Source organism: Amblyraja radiata, chromosome 2 (genome assembly GCF_010909765.2).
Source record: "Amblyraja radiata isolate CabotCenter1 chromosome 2, sAmbRad1.1.pri, whole genome shotgun sequence".
Classification (NCBI taxonomy): domain Eukaryota; kingdom Metazoa; phylum Chordata; class Chondrichthyes; order Rajiformes; family Rajidae; genus Amblyraja; species Amblyraja radiata.
In genome coordinates this window covers 25,555,063-25,571,391 of record NC_045957.1, presented here as the reverse complement: position 1 = coordinate 25,571,391, position 16,329 = coordinate 25,555,063, and the positions used below count along the sequence as shown (strand labels likewise).

General features: G+C 47.1%; 1 protein-coding gene across 2 annotated transcripts in view; it reads right to left on the bottom strand.

The window, feature by feature from the left end:
- Positions 1–16,329, bottom strand: part of LOC116987578 — a 63,368-nt gene that overhangs the window by 20,932 nt on the left and 26,107 nt on the right. For both annotated transcript variants that reach the window (XM_033043734.1, XM_033043724.1), the window contains exon 3: positions 4,363–4,516. In XM_033043734.1, the coding sequence (XP_032899625.1) occupies positions 4,363–4,516 (154 nt within the window). The remainder of the gene's footprint in view (positions 1–4,362; positions 4,517–16,329) is intronic.

Sequence of the window (16,329 nt, the reverse complement as noted above, 5' to 3'; positions counted from 1 at the left end):
GGAGGGAGATGGGGGGGGGGGGGGAGAAAGACCGAGAGGGAGGGGAGGGAGGGAGGGAGAGAGAGAGAGAGAGAGAGAGAGAGAGAGAGAGAGAGAGAGAGAGAGAGAGAGACAGGGAAAGACAGAGAGAAAGAGAGGGAGAGAGACAGAGACAGAGAGAGAGACAGAGAGACAGAGAGACAGAGAGATACAGGGACAGAGAGAGGCAGAGAGACAGAGAGAGACAGAGAGAGAGGGGGAGAGAAAAAGAAAAACACGAACAATATAGAATATTGTCACTTTTTCCTGTCCACCTACTAATCCTTACTCTTAGATGTCATTGGATTCGGGTTTGATGACTAAAAGACACAGCATGGAAACAGACTCTTTGGCCCACCGAGCTCACGCTGATCATCAATCACTTGTTGACACTAGTTCTAAGTTATCCTACTTTTGCACCCACTCTCGACACACCAGGGGCAATTTACAGAGGGGCCATTTAACCTACAACCCGCACATCTCTGGGATGTGGGAGGAAACCAGAGCCCCTGGGGGAAACCCACGCGGTCACAGGGAGAACGTACAAACTCCACACGGACAGCAGCCGAGGCCAGGAACGAACCTGGGTCTGTGTCGACGTGAGGCAGAGGCTCCACAAATTCCTACTCGCAGGTTTGTGTCCTCGCCGATCAACAACTTACATTTGTTTTCCAGACAGACTTTATTTACATGCTCAAGGAGAGCAGCAAATTGTAAATTGTACAGTTCCAGTTACCGTACTGTTCTGAAATTCTACTCTGAATTATCAGCTTTTATACAGGTTTTGAGCCTTGAAATCGCGGAATTCTTATCACAAATCACAATAAGTTCTCAAAAACACCAATATCTAATGTAACTACATTGGTATTCAACCCTTTGTATTTAATATTAGTAAGGATGTCTTTCAAGAACCTTGTGCTCTAGATTATAGCTAGCTGTACATCAAAGGATGCCTATCAAGAACTTTGTGCTGCATGCCAAAGGATGTCCGATGGGGCACCTTGGTCAGCGCAGGCAAGTTGGGCTGAAGGGCCTGTTTCCATGCTATATGACTATGACTGTAACAAAGGGGAAGAAGCTGTCCCTGTTATCTCTATCAAGCCTAGGTGGTACAATCAGAGTGACAAATGGCTGAGTCCACAAGCTGTGTAATGCCACGCTGTTGAACTGAGGTTCTCTAACCATGCATTCCACTCAGCGTGTTATTTGGTAATGAGATGGGTGAGGCTGAATTTTAAAAACAAAACAACTGGTCCTTGTATTAAGAAAAAAAATAGTTGGCACCTCATCAGCGATAGCCAGTTTGGTTGGAATCTTTCACCTGCCTAATCCTCACTGCCATCGCCAGTTAAAGAGCTAATTGTGCCCCGTGAAGCATGTTTTATTTGTTATTAATATAAAGCCCCAGGCAGAAGCCTTATCTGGGGATCAGCCGGTATTAGCCAAACCATAGCAGCAGAAGGAATTAACATGGAGGTGCTAACCCTGGCTCGAGGAGTGAAACTCTGACCGTGGTTTAAAGGCTGTGGATTCGAGTGAAGGCCGGCACGGTGGCACAGCGGTAGAGTAGCTGCTTTACAGCGCCAGAGACTCAGGTTCAATCCTGACTACAGGTGCTGGTTGTACGGAGTTTGTACGTTCTCCCTGTGACCGCGTGGGTTTCCTCCCTCACTCCAAAGATGTATAGGTTTGTAAGTTAATTGGCTTCGGTAAGTGATAAAATTGTCGCTGGTGTGTTGGATAGTGTAAGTGCACGGGGTGATTACTGGTTGGCATGGACTTGGCGGGCCGAAGAGCCTGTATCTCTAGAAGTCTAAAGAGTCTCATTCCAGAGCCCCGCCATTCGGAGAATGTCCCCTGTTCGGACCTGAGGGCGCTTTGCACCACTGAAGCTATGTTGGCTTTTGAATGTAACATTGAACACGTGACCATCCACTCACTCCCACCATCACAGAAGCCAGACCTCATCCAATAGGCCTTCTCTGGGTTCCTCCCACATCCCAGGTTTGTAGGTTAATTGTAAATTGCCCCTTGTATGTAGACATAGAACTAATGTACGGGAGATCTATGGTCGGCGTGGATGCTGTATATCTAAACTAAACTAAACTAAACGAAATAATAAAGTTCCATTTTCACCCTGCGTGTTCCAAATCATTCCCGACTCTGACAAAGAGTTATCAACAAAGGCAAAGCGCAGTTTAGATCAGGAACAAGTTAGAGTACTGGGAACGACCAAAATGCTCTGTTCCATTGTTCTGCATGTTTGCATCCCAATGCATTGAGCCCCACTGCATTTGCTGTGTATTCTTCCTGCAAGATACCTTGCATGCACTGTTACAATAAAGCTGGAAATACAATTCCGCATGCCTTAAATTATTGAGATCTGCAGGATTGCCTACATGGTGGGCGGTGATGGAAATGGGACAAGAAACACAGGCCATACCCTCAGGGGCACATATATTTATCAGGATAAAACTTCTATTACTCGAAGGAAGATGGAGAAGGAAATTAAAATTAAGAAATCTTTCTGCAATTGTAATAAAAACAAAAAATGCCAGAACAACTCAATGGGTCAGGCAGCGTCTGTGGATAGAGGAACAGGTGTGGGTCAGAGGTCCTTCATCAGAACTTGATCTTCAACCTGAAACGTTCACTCTGTTTCTATCTCCACAGATGCTGAGCGTTCCCAACATTTCCTGTATTTATTTCAGATGTGCGGCATCTGCAGGCTTTTGTTGACCTTCTGCAACTGCGTGTCACTTTGGTCAGATTATCCCAGTGGTGCAGCTCAGTCTTGATCTTCTAACTTTAGCCTGCCCTCAAAGGTCTTGCCAATGGAATGGTGTTCCATCAGGATCTCCCTTCTCGCCGACATGATCCTGATTATGGAAGGAACTGACACTGGGTGGCACAGTGGCGCAGTGGTAGAGCCGCCACCTCACAGCGCCAGAGATCCTGACTATGGGCGCTGTCTGTGCAGAGTTTGGACGCCCTTCCTGTGACCGTGGTGGTTTCCTCCGAGTGCCCCGGTTTCCTCCCACATCCCAAATATGTGCGGGTTTGTAGTTAATTGACCTCTGTGCATTGCCCCTGGGTATAGGATACGGAAATCGGATACAGGGTCGATGGTCGGCGTGGACCTGGTGGGCCAAAGGTCCAGGTTTCATGCTCGATCTTTAAACTAAACTAAACTAAACTAAACTAAATCGGTGGCTGATGGTCGGTAAAGACACAGTGGACTGAATGGCCTGTTTCCATGCTGTATCTCTATGACTATGAGCTATCCAACAGTCATAAACACCAAACCGGTTCATCAACATCCCTCAGGGAGAAAAAGAGAACCTTTCTGGAAGAAAGAGTTTGCCTTTGGTTCATAAACTTCCCAATGGGCCAGTAAAGTACACTCACAACTTGTGGATGATCAAAGCCGACAAGTTGAATACAGCAGGAAAATCAGGAGAATAGAACAGTACAGCACAGGAATAAGCCTTTCAGCTCATATTGTCTGTGCTGAACATGATGCCAACACCATCTCTTAACTACGTTATTTAATCTAACTTTATATTTATATAATATATCATATAAATATCATAATTATATATGATATAATTTATATAATTTAAATAATATATCAATATAAATATACAATAATGATATAATATAAAATAACATTTATATATAATAATAATAATAATAATAATAATAAATAAATATAAATAAAATATTAATTATATATATAATTTATAGATAATTAATATTCTTATCTAATCCATATCCTTCCAATCCAGCACTCACCATCCCGTCTTTAAAAAACCTGCCCTGCACATCTCCTTCAAACTCTCTTGCCTTCAAGTTGTGCCCTCTAGTATTTGATATTTGCACCTTGGTTCTGATGGTCTGCCCTAACTCATAATTTTATATACAATGTATATAATGTTACAGAATTAACGGATATTCACTCTGACGTTAGACCTTGAGGAATCTGGCCATCCGCACTGACCAGTGATCACCACTAGGACTATCCCACACACTTGCGACAATTTACAATTTGTAACCAAAGCCAATTAACCTACAAACCCCGCACGTCTTTGGAATGTAGGAGGAAACCGGAGCACCTGGAGAAAACCCATGCGGTCACAGGGAGAACGTACAAACTCCGTGCAGACAGCACCTGAGGTCAGGATCAAACCTGAGTCTCCAGCCCTGTGAGGCAGCAACTCTACCTCACCCCACCTTCAACTCAACCGACCTTTGTATTTTGACTTCACGCACGGATCGAGTGGCCAAGTGTCAGAGGGACTGGAGCCAGCCCTCAGTCGCAGGGTATTGGAGGGAGCGTCCTACCTGTGTGTCAGGCTGACCGTCTGAGCAGGGGTGTGAGCGGCGAGGGCCAGTGAAGTCCGTCTGAGTGCTGGTTGCAGTGAGGTTGCAGTGTGCCCCTGAGCTGCTGAGCAAGCGATGAATCTCCAGCTGCTGAGCCTTTATGGTCCGCTCCAACCTGGAAAGGAGAATCACCGATTAAGTGGTTTGCTTCATGCGTTCAGACATTTCCTTTCCACAAAAACAAATGCACAAAGTGCTGGAGTAACTCAGCAGGTCAGGCAGCATATCTGGTGAACATGGATGGACATTTTGAGTCAGGATCCTTTTTCAGACTGATTGTAGTGGGGTGGGGGGGGGGGGGGGGGGGGGGAGGAAGGGGGGGGTAGAAGCTGGAAAAGGGATGGGGGTGGGATCAAGCCTGGAAAGTGATAGGTGGAGAAAGACACAAAATGCTGGAGCAACTCAGCGGGTCAGACAGCATCTCTGGAGAAACAGTATGGATGATGTTTCACCTTTCTTCAGACTGAAAGTGGAGGGGGGGGGGGGGGGGGGGGGGGGGCTACAGGTAGGAAACGGCCAGAACAAATCAGGATCGTCAACAGATGGAAGGTTGAACAGATTGAAGAAGTGTCCCACCCTTTTTCTGCAGAGATGCTGTCTTGACCTCTGAGTTACTGCCGCACTTTGGAGCTATCTTCGGTATGAACCAGCATCTGTAGTTCTTTGTTTCTGCATAGTTATAGATGAATGTTTTTGAGACGGGAAGTCTGTAACAAGTGAAGCACCATAGGGAGTGGTGCAGGGACCGAGGTTGCTCACGATGTATATATATATATATTGCATAAGAATATAGAGGGTCTGATTAGTTAATTTGCAAACAACATGAAAATCGGTTGATTCGCAGACAGCAAAGAAGGTTGTCTAAGGATACAGTGGGGCAGGGATCAGCTGGGAAGCTGGGTGGAGTAATCCAAGTAAGTGTGAGGTAATGCACTTAGGGAGATCAAATTCTAGATGATAGAGATGGATAGTGTAAACAGCTGGGACCTTAGGGTTGTTGATGCCTCTGGAGAGGCCAGGGAATGCATGTCTATAACTCCCTCAAAATGGTGCCATACGTGGGTAGGGAAGCGAAGAAGGTATTTTGCAATGATGTGAATTACTGTTAAAACACAAAGTACTTGTTCTGTAACACCAGGAAAAACGCTCAACCAAAAAAACCCCAGCCCAATGCCAAAGTAATATCTAAACTACCTATACACATGTTGACAACAACACAAGATAAATGTTTAACCACGGAACCCAATCCCATTGCCACATGAGAATCTAAAATGTCTTTACACAGTTAAACGATGGAACAACAAAACCAAAGCCTGTAGATGCCAGTATATCATTGGGGTGATCAAGTGGGCACCGCCCTTCACGGGTGTCTCCTTGAGTTAGGCCCACGACACCTTGGGAAGGCTCAACGGTTAGTTCTAGCGTCCCATAAGCACCTGGAATAAGTTGCAGAGAATGTGATGGAGGCAGTTACAATTACAACAGTCTGGTTGCATTCTAGAATCCACCGCCTGCCAGTGTGGTCCAGGCAGATTCCATTGTTGCCCTCCAAGGAATTGGGTAAGTACAGACCCTCCAAGACTTACACAATAGGCGAATTACATCAACTCGCACTTAGGTAAACAATTCCGTACTCAGTCCCCGATGCAATCAAGGCAGTTTATAATTCCCACAAAACTGTACGATAAATTCATCTCTGGAGAACATGGACGGGCAACAGTCTGGGTCGAGGCTGTTCTTCAGACTCAGTGAGTTATCTCAGGCAGGGGATGGGGATGATGATTTCCCATCTATGCATTCTAATATCTGTGCCTGTACGCGCATGTGTGAATGTGTGTGATTGTCAGTCATGTGAGTATATGTGTATGTCTGTCAGTACATATGTGAGAGTGTTAGCAAGTATCTATGCTTACATCTATGCTTGCATGTGTGCACCCCAGTATATATATATATATATATGTGTGTGTTCATACATGTGAGTGTATGCACCAATATATATGGATGCACATGTATGTCCATGTGTGTGTGTCTGTCTGTGTGTCAATATATGTGTGTTCAGAATATGTATGTGCGTGCCTGTATATATACATGCACACGTATGTGTGCATGCCGGTATATATTTGCGTGTGTGTGACTACGCACACAAATATATATACGGGAGCTTGTAGATGGTTTCCTTTAGCTCTGTGACTGAAAGATCTTTGCTAGCCAAGGACATTCAGAAAACTGGGTGGAAGCTGTACATATGGATTAGGTCAGAAATCAGCTGTCATATTGAAGGGCAGCAAACACCTCAAGGGCTGAATGCTCCCCTCCCTACCCCACCCAACCCGTGTCTGCACTAATTTCCTGATGCTATACTTTACTGAAACATTTAAGACAACAACCCAGTAGCCAGACACTGTGAACGTCATCGGGCAGAAATTAATCTTCCTTTTCCTTCTCCACTCCACCCTATCATATTACCGGCAGTATTAAATCCGGGCTCTCTTCCAGAAAACAGGCCGACTTGTTTTGATCTAGTCAGAGCTGACATTGTACAGTGAGGGCACCACATAAATCAAATGTGTAATAATGATGGCCCCAGAGGGCCTGTATCCGCCCCTGGCCATGGTAGACCACACTCAGGCCGATCAGTGGGCTGAGTTGGCTTCGCGAGACTCTACAAGCGCACAAGAAAGCAAGAAACAAAAGCTAGAAGAAGCTTGAAAGACATAAAGTGCTTGAGTAACATACAAGTTACATAAGTCGTAGGAGCAAAATTAGGCCATTCGGCCCATCGAGTCATCTAGGGCAGCACAGTGGCACAGCAGATGAGCTACTGTCTTGCAGCGATAGAGACCCTGGTGCGATCCTGACTACGGGTGCTGTCCGTATGGAGTTCGTACATTCTCCCCATGACCACGAGGGTTTTCTCCAGGTGTTCCGGTTTCCTACCACATGTCCAAGATGTGCAGATTTAAAGGTTAATTGACTTCGATAAAATTGTAAATTGTCTCTAGTGTGTAGGATAGTGTTAGCGTATGGGGTGATCGCTGGTCGGCGCGAATCGGCGGGCAGAAAGGCCTGTTTCCGCGCTGTATGTCTAAAGTGTAAAGAGTCTACTCTGCCATTGAATTGTGGCTGATCTATCTTTTCCCTCAACCCCATTCTCCTGCCTACTCCCTATAATCCTTGACGTCCTACTAATCAAGAATGTGGCAGTGAATTCCACAGATTCACCGCCCTCTGACTAAAGAAATTCATCCTCATCTCCTTTCTAAAGGTACATCCTTTTATTCTGAGTCTGTGCCCTCTGGTCCTAGACTCTCCCACTAGTGGAAACATCCCCTCCACATCTACTCTATCCAGGCCTTTCACTATTTGGTAAGTTTCAATAAGGTACCCCCTCATCCTTCTAAACTCCAGCGAGTACAGGTACAGTAATGTCAAACTCTCTGCAGGCCAGGTTCGCTGGAGAACATGGATAGGTGACATTTCAGGTCGGGACACCTTCTTCAGACTCAAGACGTCACCCGTCCATGTTCTCCAGTGATGCTACCTGACCTGCTGAGTTACTCCAGCACTGTGTGTCCTTTTGTATATCTGCAGTGATACATTTCTACAATTGGAAGAAGCTTGCTTGTCATCAATAACGTCTTGGCTGACCTTATACCTCAACGCTACTTTCTTATTTGAAACCCGTAACCCTGGCCTTGAAAGAATTCCTTTGTGGCACAAGGAGTGAGCAACTGAGTGACACTGACCATCGGCTAGGCCAAGCGTAGACGCGGTGACCGTTTCACCGAACACATGCAGCTCAGTCTGCCAAGGCCTACCGGTTCTCTAAGTTGCTAACCATTTCAAGTCCCCTTCCCGTTCCCGCTTTACTGAAACATTTAAGACAACAACCCAGTAGCCAGACACTGTGAACGTCATCGGGCAGAAATTAATCTTCCTTTTCCTTCTCCACTCCACCCTATCATATTACCGGCAGTATTAAAACCTTTCTATCCTGCTTTGCCAGAGTGGCACCACACACAAACTGGAGGAACAGCACCTCATATTCCACTCGGGTAGCTTACAACCCAGCAGTATGAACGTTGAATTTTTCAATTTTAGGTAACTAACCAAATAATCCCCACCCCTTCTTCCCCCCTTCCCCTTTTATTCCCCCCCTCCACTTTTATTCCCCCATTCTTCCCTGTGCCCCACTGGAACTCGCATCAAGATCTCCCCTCCCCCTGCCCTTTCACCCACATTCCATCCTCTGGCTTCACAATTCGCAACTCTTCCATCCTTATCTCTCACAGCATTTGTCCTTTCATCTTTGACCTATGTCCAACCATCTGCCTCTCAAAAACCACACCCACTTGCATCCACCTATCACTCGCCAGGCTTTATCATGCCCCTCGCCTCTTCCAGCTTTCTCCCTCCCTCGCAATCAGTCTGAAGAAGCGTCTCGACCGGAAATGTCACCTACCCATGACTCCAGAGGTGCTGCCTGACCCGCTGAGTTACTCCAGCACTTTGTGTCTTTCCTTGGTAGACCAGCAACTGCAGTTCCTTGTTTCTACATTCCCAAGGGAAGGACTTGAAAGGGTCTGGGGGACACATGTACTGTAATACCTCCCACATTGCTCTGGTTTATTGGGTCTAGTGGCCTTTTCCAGTTGAATGCATTGACAAAGGAGAGGGATGAGCATCACTAATGTAAAAGATCCATGGATAATCACCTCCAAGTTAAATCAACTACTTTAAAATTATACGCACTGCTAGTTCAAACTCTGGTTGCCTAAGAACAGCAGTGCCGGTTTCCATGGGGACAACAACACACTCAATCTGTTCTTCCAACCGATGAGCACAACATCGTTTCAGGGAATTGCTGCACAGTACAGGGGAGCTTATACTTTTGATATGAAGGTCAAATGACTACTTACACACCTCTTTCTTTTTTAAATATCATTGCTCCATATTCCACTTTCATGAAATGAAAATCACAAATGTTATTCAAACTTTCTCTCATAAATGACTGAAAAACAAGCCTCCCTCGGTAGAAATAATTTAAGCTCACACGGTGTTGTATGCTCACCCATTTCTCGCTTCCACTTCCCTCTGTCCCCTTCTTCCCTTCTGTCCACATTCTTTAAAAAAAAACAAGCCCCTTCGGCCCACAGAGTCCACACACTACACTAGTCCAGGCCATTCACATAATTCGTGCACACGAGTTCTACGTTATCCCGCTTTCGCACTAGTGACGATTTACAGAAACCAATTAACTTACAAACCTGCACGTCTTTGGAATGTGGGAGGAAACCAGATCACCCAGAGAGAACCCACGCGGTCACAGAGAGAACATATAAACTCCGCACAGACAGCAGCCGAGGTCAGGATGGAACCTGGGTCTCTGATGCTGTGAGGCTGCCGAGTTCCGCCAGCTGTATGTGTAAGAAGGAACTGCAGATGCTGGTTTAAACCGAAGATAGACACAAAAAGCTGGAGTAGGGTCTCGACCCGAAACGTCGCCCATTCCTTCTCTCCGGAGTTGCTGCCTGTCCCGCTGAGTTACTCCAGCTTTTTGTGTCTATCCTCCAGCTGTATGTTCCTTGAGACAAATGGTCTATTTCCTTCAGCACTGAAAGGTTTCTGTGATCTCCAACAGATGTCAGGGCTCAAAACATGCGCAAGTCTGCCAATAAACTGAGTGTGTTAATCACGCTACTGCAAACGGCCTCTGCTGACGAGACCATCGACACGTGAAGAGATGTAACATCGCAAAGTACACAAACATGTCTCCACATCAGAAAACAGAGTGAAAACATTAGGGGCGCCACTCCAGGGTGTGCATTCTCCCAATTCATGCCAGGGCGAAGCCAACCACAAACGGATGATTATCATCCCGTTTCGTGAAAAAAAAACTAACCAGCAAAAGCAACGGAAATTTCATGCATTACAAAGTATTTACAGCCGAGTTGAGCTCATTGCGGCCACACCGCTTCAACTATGCAGCCAATTTTATTCAGAATATTAGAGTAATTTGGTACATCTCCAATGATTCTCGCTAGATTTCCACAAATGCACCATAGAAAGTATTCTATCGGGATGCCAAACTACTCGGTCTGGCAACCGCGCTGCTCAAGACCGCAAGAGCTTGTCATAGGAAATATGTTGTTAAGCTGGAAAGGGTGGAGAGAGGATTTACGGGGATGTCGCCAGGACTCAAGGGGTTGAGCTACTTAGGATCATAGAGTCAGACATAGCCATGGAAACAGGCCCTGAGGCTAAACTTGCCCACACTGCCCAACATGCCCCATCTACACCTGCCTGCATTTGCCCCATATCCCTCTAAACCTGCCCTATGCATGTACCTGTCTGATGTTTCTTAAATGTTGCGATAGTCCCAGCCTTAACTACCACCTCCGGCACCTCGTTCATTACACCCACACCCTTTGTGTGAAAAAGTTTGCCCTCAGGTTCCTATTAAATTTTTCCCCCCTCACCTTAAACCTATGTCCTCTGGGTCTCAACTCTGGGTAAAGGACTGTGCATTTACCCTAGCTAATCCCAATGTGACCTTAAACACCGCTCTAAGATCCCCCTCATCCTCCTGCGCTCCAAGGAATAAAGCTCTAGCCTGCTTAACCTCTCCCTATATCTCAGGCCCCCGAGTCCTGGCAACATCCTTGTAAATCTTTTCTGCACCAGCTTAACAACATCTTTCCAATCACAGGGTGACCAAAACTGAACACAATAATCTAAATGTGGGCTTACCAATGCATAATATTTTAAAGGTGGCCTCACCAATTCTTCGTGGATTGTCACCTTGTCGTGGTGGAGAAGCTTGTGTGGACTTGAGATCCTGATAGCGATGCCGTCTGGAGCTATGCTCCTGGTAGGGCTACCCATGGCGGTAAGGTCGAGGGGGAGGTCTCTGACAAAGAGCAATCCAACCAAGACCTCAATGGTGGAACAGGCGGAGGACGATGGCTGACTTTAGTGGAGCGTCACAACGGCTGGGAAGGCGGATGAAGGCTGCATCAGAAAAGGGTCTCCGGTTGTCTTGGACTCCATGCCACTGGATCCTGACCCAAACCTGTCAAGGACTGTGGGTTGGCTGTCTGTGCACCAGTCTCCCACCGTTAAACAGTCACACACAGGCATTCTCCACATAGGGAATAACACCCTGGAGACACCCATGGTCAGCCATGACCGAGGGGGGCCTAAGAAGAAGAAGGCCTCACCAATATTTTGTAAGTGGAGTGTATTCCATTGAGGAGATGCTGTGGGTGGGCTGCGGGAGGTACCCAGTCACAGGTGAGGGACGGAGAGCACACCGGCCGGTGTAGAGCAGGGGTCGGAGTGGTCGAGCCGGCAGAGTGAGCCGCTGGAGGCCCTGAGCAGCCTGGGACTCTCTTAGATCGGGATGGCTGCAAGTGGATGAGTACGTGGATTGGACATGGCCTGCAGCACCGCAGAGCGGTGGAGGACATTGAAGTCTTCCAAGTTAAAACTCCAACATTTAAAAAAATAATGGTCGGCACGGTGGCGCAACGGTACAGTTGCTGCTTTACAGCACCGGAGACCCGGGTTTGATCCTGACTAAGGGTGCTGTCTGTACAGAGTTTGTACCTTCTCCCCGTGACCTGCATGGGTTTTCTCTGAGATTTTCGGTTTCCTCCCACACTTCAAAGATGCAAGTTTGTAGGTTAATTGGCTTGGTATAAGTGTAAATTGTCCCTAGTGTGGAGGATAGTGTTAATGTGCAGGGATCGCTGGTCAGTGCAGACTCAATAGACAGGTGCAGGTGTAGGCCATTTGGCCCTTCGAGCCAGCCATGTGATCATGGCTGATCATCCACAATCAGTACCGCGTTCCTGCCTTCTCCCCATATCCCTCGACTCCGCTATCTTTAAGAGCTCTATCTAACTCTCGCTTGAAAGCATCCAGAGAATCGGCCACCACTGCCTTCTGAGGCAGATAATTTCACAGATTCACAACTCTCTGGGTGAAAAAGCTTTTCCTCATGTCCGTTCTAAATGGCCTACCCCTTATTCTTAAACTGTGGCCTCTGGCTCTGGACTGCCCCAACATCGGGAACATGTTTCCTGCCTCCAGCATGTCCAATCCCTTAATAATCTTATATGTTTCAATAAGATGCCCTCTCATCCTTCTAAATTCCAGTGTATAGAATAGAATAGAATAGAATAGTTTCTTTATTGTCATTGTAACATGAACCATGTACAACAAAATTTAAAAATGTCAGCCAGTCAGTGCACCATTCAAACATTTCTAAAAGCTAACGATACATACAAGGTAAAATATTAAAAAAAGATAAACAACTAAAATAAATATCATGGAAATAGCACGCATAAACACCCAGCCCTACATCCTTCTGTCTATTTCACAGTGTACCACAGTCCCTTAGTGTGTATCGCCCCTGCGTTCCTTGGCGGCTACATTTAGTGCCTTTATAGTAGTGGGGTAAAAACTGTTTTTAAGTCTGTTTGTCCTTGTCCTTGTAGATCTGTACCGTCTGCCTGACGGCAACAGTTCAAACAGGGAGTGTCCGGGGTGGGAAATGTCCTTTATAATACTCTGGGATTTTTTGATGCAGCGGGAACTGTGTAAGTCCTCCAAGGTAAGGAGAGAGCAGCCGACAATCCTCTGGGCGTTGTCAATGGCCCTCTGGAGCGCTTTCCTCTGAGCCGCTGTGCAGCTGGTGTACCATACGCATACACAGTATGTTAGGATGCTCTCAATGGAGCACCGATAAAAGGACAGCAGCAGTCTCTGAGTGATGTTATTCTTCCTGAGCACCCTCAGGAAGTGCAGTCTCTGCTGGACCTTTTTCAGCAGCGCAGAGGTGTTTACGCTCCACGTCAGGTCCTCCTCAATATGGATTCCCAGGAAGCGGAAATCCGCCACCCTCTCCACACAGTCCCCTCTGATAATTAATGGTACCATGTCCGTTTTATTCTTCCTGAAGTCTATTATTATTTCCTTTGTCTTTAAGGTGTTGAGGAGCAGGGTATTTTCTCCACACCACACTGTCAGCTGCTTCGCCTCATCCCGGTAGGCGTACTCGTCCCCCCCGGAGGTGAGTCCCACCACCGTAGTGTCATCCGCAAATTTGACAATGGTGTTGCTGTGGTGGGCGGGGGTGCAGTCATGTGTGTAGATGGTGTAGAGCAGGGGGCTCAGCACGCAGCCCTGTGGAGAGCCGGTACTGTGGCTGAGGGCCGTGGATGTGTGATGGCCCACTCTGACTCTCTGGCTGCGACCCAACAGGAAGCTATTTATCCACATGCAGGTGGAGTATGGAAGTCCCAGGTCCCCCAGTTTGTCCACCAGTTTGTGGGGAAGGATGGTATTAAAAGCAGAGCTGTAGTCCACAAAGAGCATCCGCACGTAGCTCCCCCGCTGCTCCAGGTGGGACAGTGCAGCATGGAGAGCTGTGGCTACAGCGTCCTCTGTAGATCTATTTGCTCTGTACGCAAACTGGTGGGGGTCAAAGCTTCGGGGCAGGAGTGATGTGATGTGACCCCGGACCAGTTTTTCAAAACACTTCATCACCACTGGTGTGAGTGCGACTGGCCGGTAGTCGTTGAGGCTGGAAATGTGGGGTTTTTTGGGCAAGGGGACTATGGTGGAGGACTTCAGACAGGGTGGAACAATGGACTGGACCAGAGACTGGTTGAAAATCCTCGTAAAGACTCCAGCCAGCTGGTCTGCGCAGTCCTTCAGCACGCGTCCAGAGACGCCGTCGGGTCCAGTAGCCTTCCTTGGATTGATGGCCCGCAGCGTGCGCCTCACCTCATGCTCCTCTATCTTGAGGGTTAGGCTGCTGTGGGCCATGTGGTGTGATGTGGCTGTCTTGGGTGGCTCCACTTCAAAGCGAGCAAAGAAGAGGTTCAGCTCCTCTGCCAACGAGGCGTCACCTTCAGCAGCTCCAAGGTTGGTCTTGTAGTTGGTGAGATACTGGATCCCCTGCCACACCTGCCTGCTGTTGTTACTGTCCAGGTGGTCCTCTATCTTCCTCCTGTAGTCTGATTTGGCCTCTCTGATGCCTCTCTTCAGGTTAGCTCGGGCCGTGCTGTATAAAGCCCTATCGCCAGACCTAAAAGCGGTGTTCCTCTCTTTTAACAGCCGCTGGACCTCCCGGGTCATCCAGGGCTTCTGGTTGGGGTAGACCCGGATGCGTTTGTCCACTGTGACCGTGCCCATGCAGTTTTTAATGTAACACAGTACACTGTCTGTGAACACCTCCAGGTCCCGGTGTTCAAACACATCCCAGTTGGTCCTGTCGAAGCAGTCCTGCAGCTGCTGAGATGCACCATCAGGCCAGGTTGTGATGGTCTTTGTGATGGTAGGAGCGGTTTTCCTGAGGGGGGCATATGCAGGAATTAAAAGCAGGGACATATGGTCCGACTGACTCAGGTGTGGTAGTGGTCTAGCCCTGTAGCCCAGCTTGATGTTGGAGTAGACCTTGTCCAGTGTGTTAGCTCCTCTTGTAGCACATTTAACATGCTGGTAGAATTTGGGGAGCATTTTCTTCAAGTCCGCGTGAACATAGAAAATTGGGCCATTTGGCCCTCCGAGCCTGCACCATCATTCATTGTGATCATGGCTGATCATCCACAATCCGTAACCCGTGCCGGCCTTCTCCCCATATCCCTTGATTCCACTAGCAAGCCCAGTCGCTCCATTCTTTCAATATATGACAGTCCCGCCATCCCAGCAATTAACCTCATGAACCTACGCTGCACTCCCTCAATAGCAAGAATGTCCTTCCTCAAATTTGGAGACCAAAACTGCACACAATACTCCAGGTGTGGTCTCATCAGGGCCCTACAGGGGAGGCAATAACCAGGGGCCATAAAAAAGACAGACTCTGCTCAATATGACATTGGGTAAACAGGTTTTACCGGAGATTATCGTAAGAATATGGGACACCGCCACAAATGTTGATTCAAGAGTCTGAAGAAGGATCCTGACCTAAAATGTCATCTGTCCATTCCCTCCACAGATGCTGGCTGATTCGCTGACTTTCTCAGCGGTTTGTTTTCTACTCTTTTTCATTGTTTACAGCATCTGCAGCCTCTTGTGTCTCAAGCCACCCGCAGCCTCCTCCACTCCAGGGAGAACAAGCCCAACCTATCCATTCTCTCCCATAATTGAAACTCTTCCAATAAAGGCAACATCCCGCAATGGCACCAAAGCCTAGCGACTCTTGCATATTAACTCAGTGGGCTGTTTCTATGCACTATGTACTTAACCCAGAGATTGAAGTTATGTATGGCAATAACCTTACTGAATTGTATGCAAAAAAATAATTTAACTGTACCTTGCAGCACGTGATAATAACAGAACCATTGAACCATTGAACAAGGAACTGCAGATGCTGGAATCTTGAGCAAAATACAAAGAGGTGGAGGAACTCAGTGGGTCAGGCGGCATCTGTGGAGAGAATGGACAGGCGACGATTCGGGTCGGAACCCCTCTTCAGACTGACTGATGGGCAGGACAGTTGATTAATTATTCCAAGAGGAAAAGTAGGACCATGCAACCTGCAGAGCTGACATTCCACAGAGCGGGAAGACTTTTCCATCTGAACCGATCTCTCCGCGAGATATCAATCCCCAAGTTGCCAGCTTAACTATTATTATAGATTCTTTGTACTCTGCTAAATCTAACCTCGCTGGAGATGGGAACAATACATCAGGAACACGCAGTGCTCATTAAGAAGGTTTTAATGGATCACGCCACCAGCAAGGTAAATCAACGATACTCTTATGGTTCTTGTTCACCGGATATTCTTTCTGTGATTGAATAAACGTCATTTAGGTTTAGGTTTATTGTTGGAACGTGTACCGAGGCACTGTGAAAAGCTTTCTTTTTCATGCTATCCAACAGATCAGATATATCATATATAAATGCAATCAAGTCAAA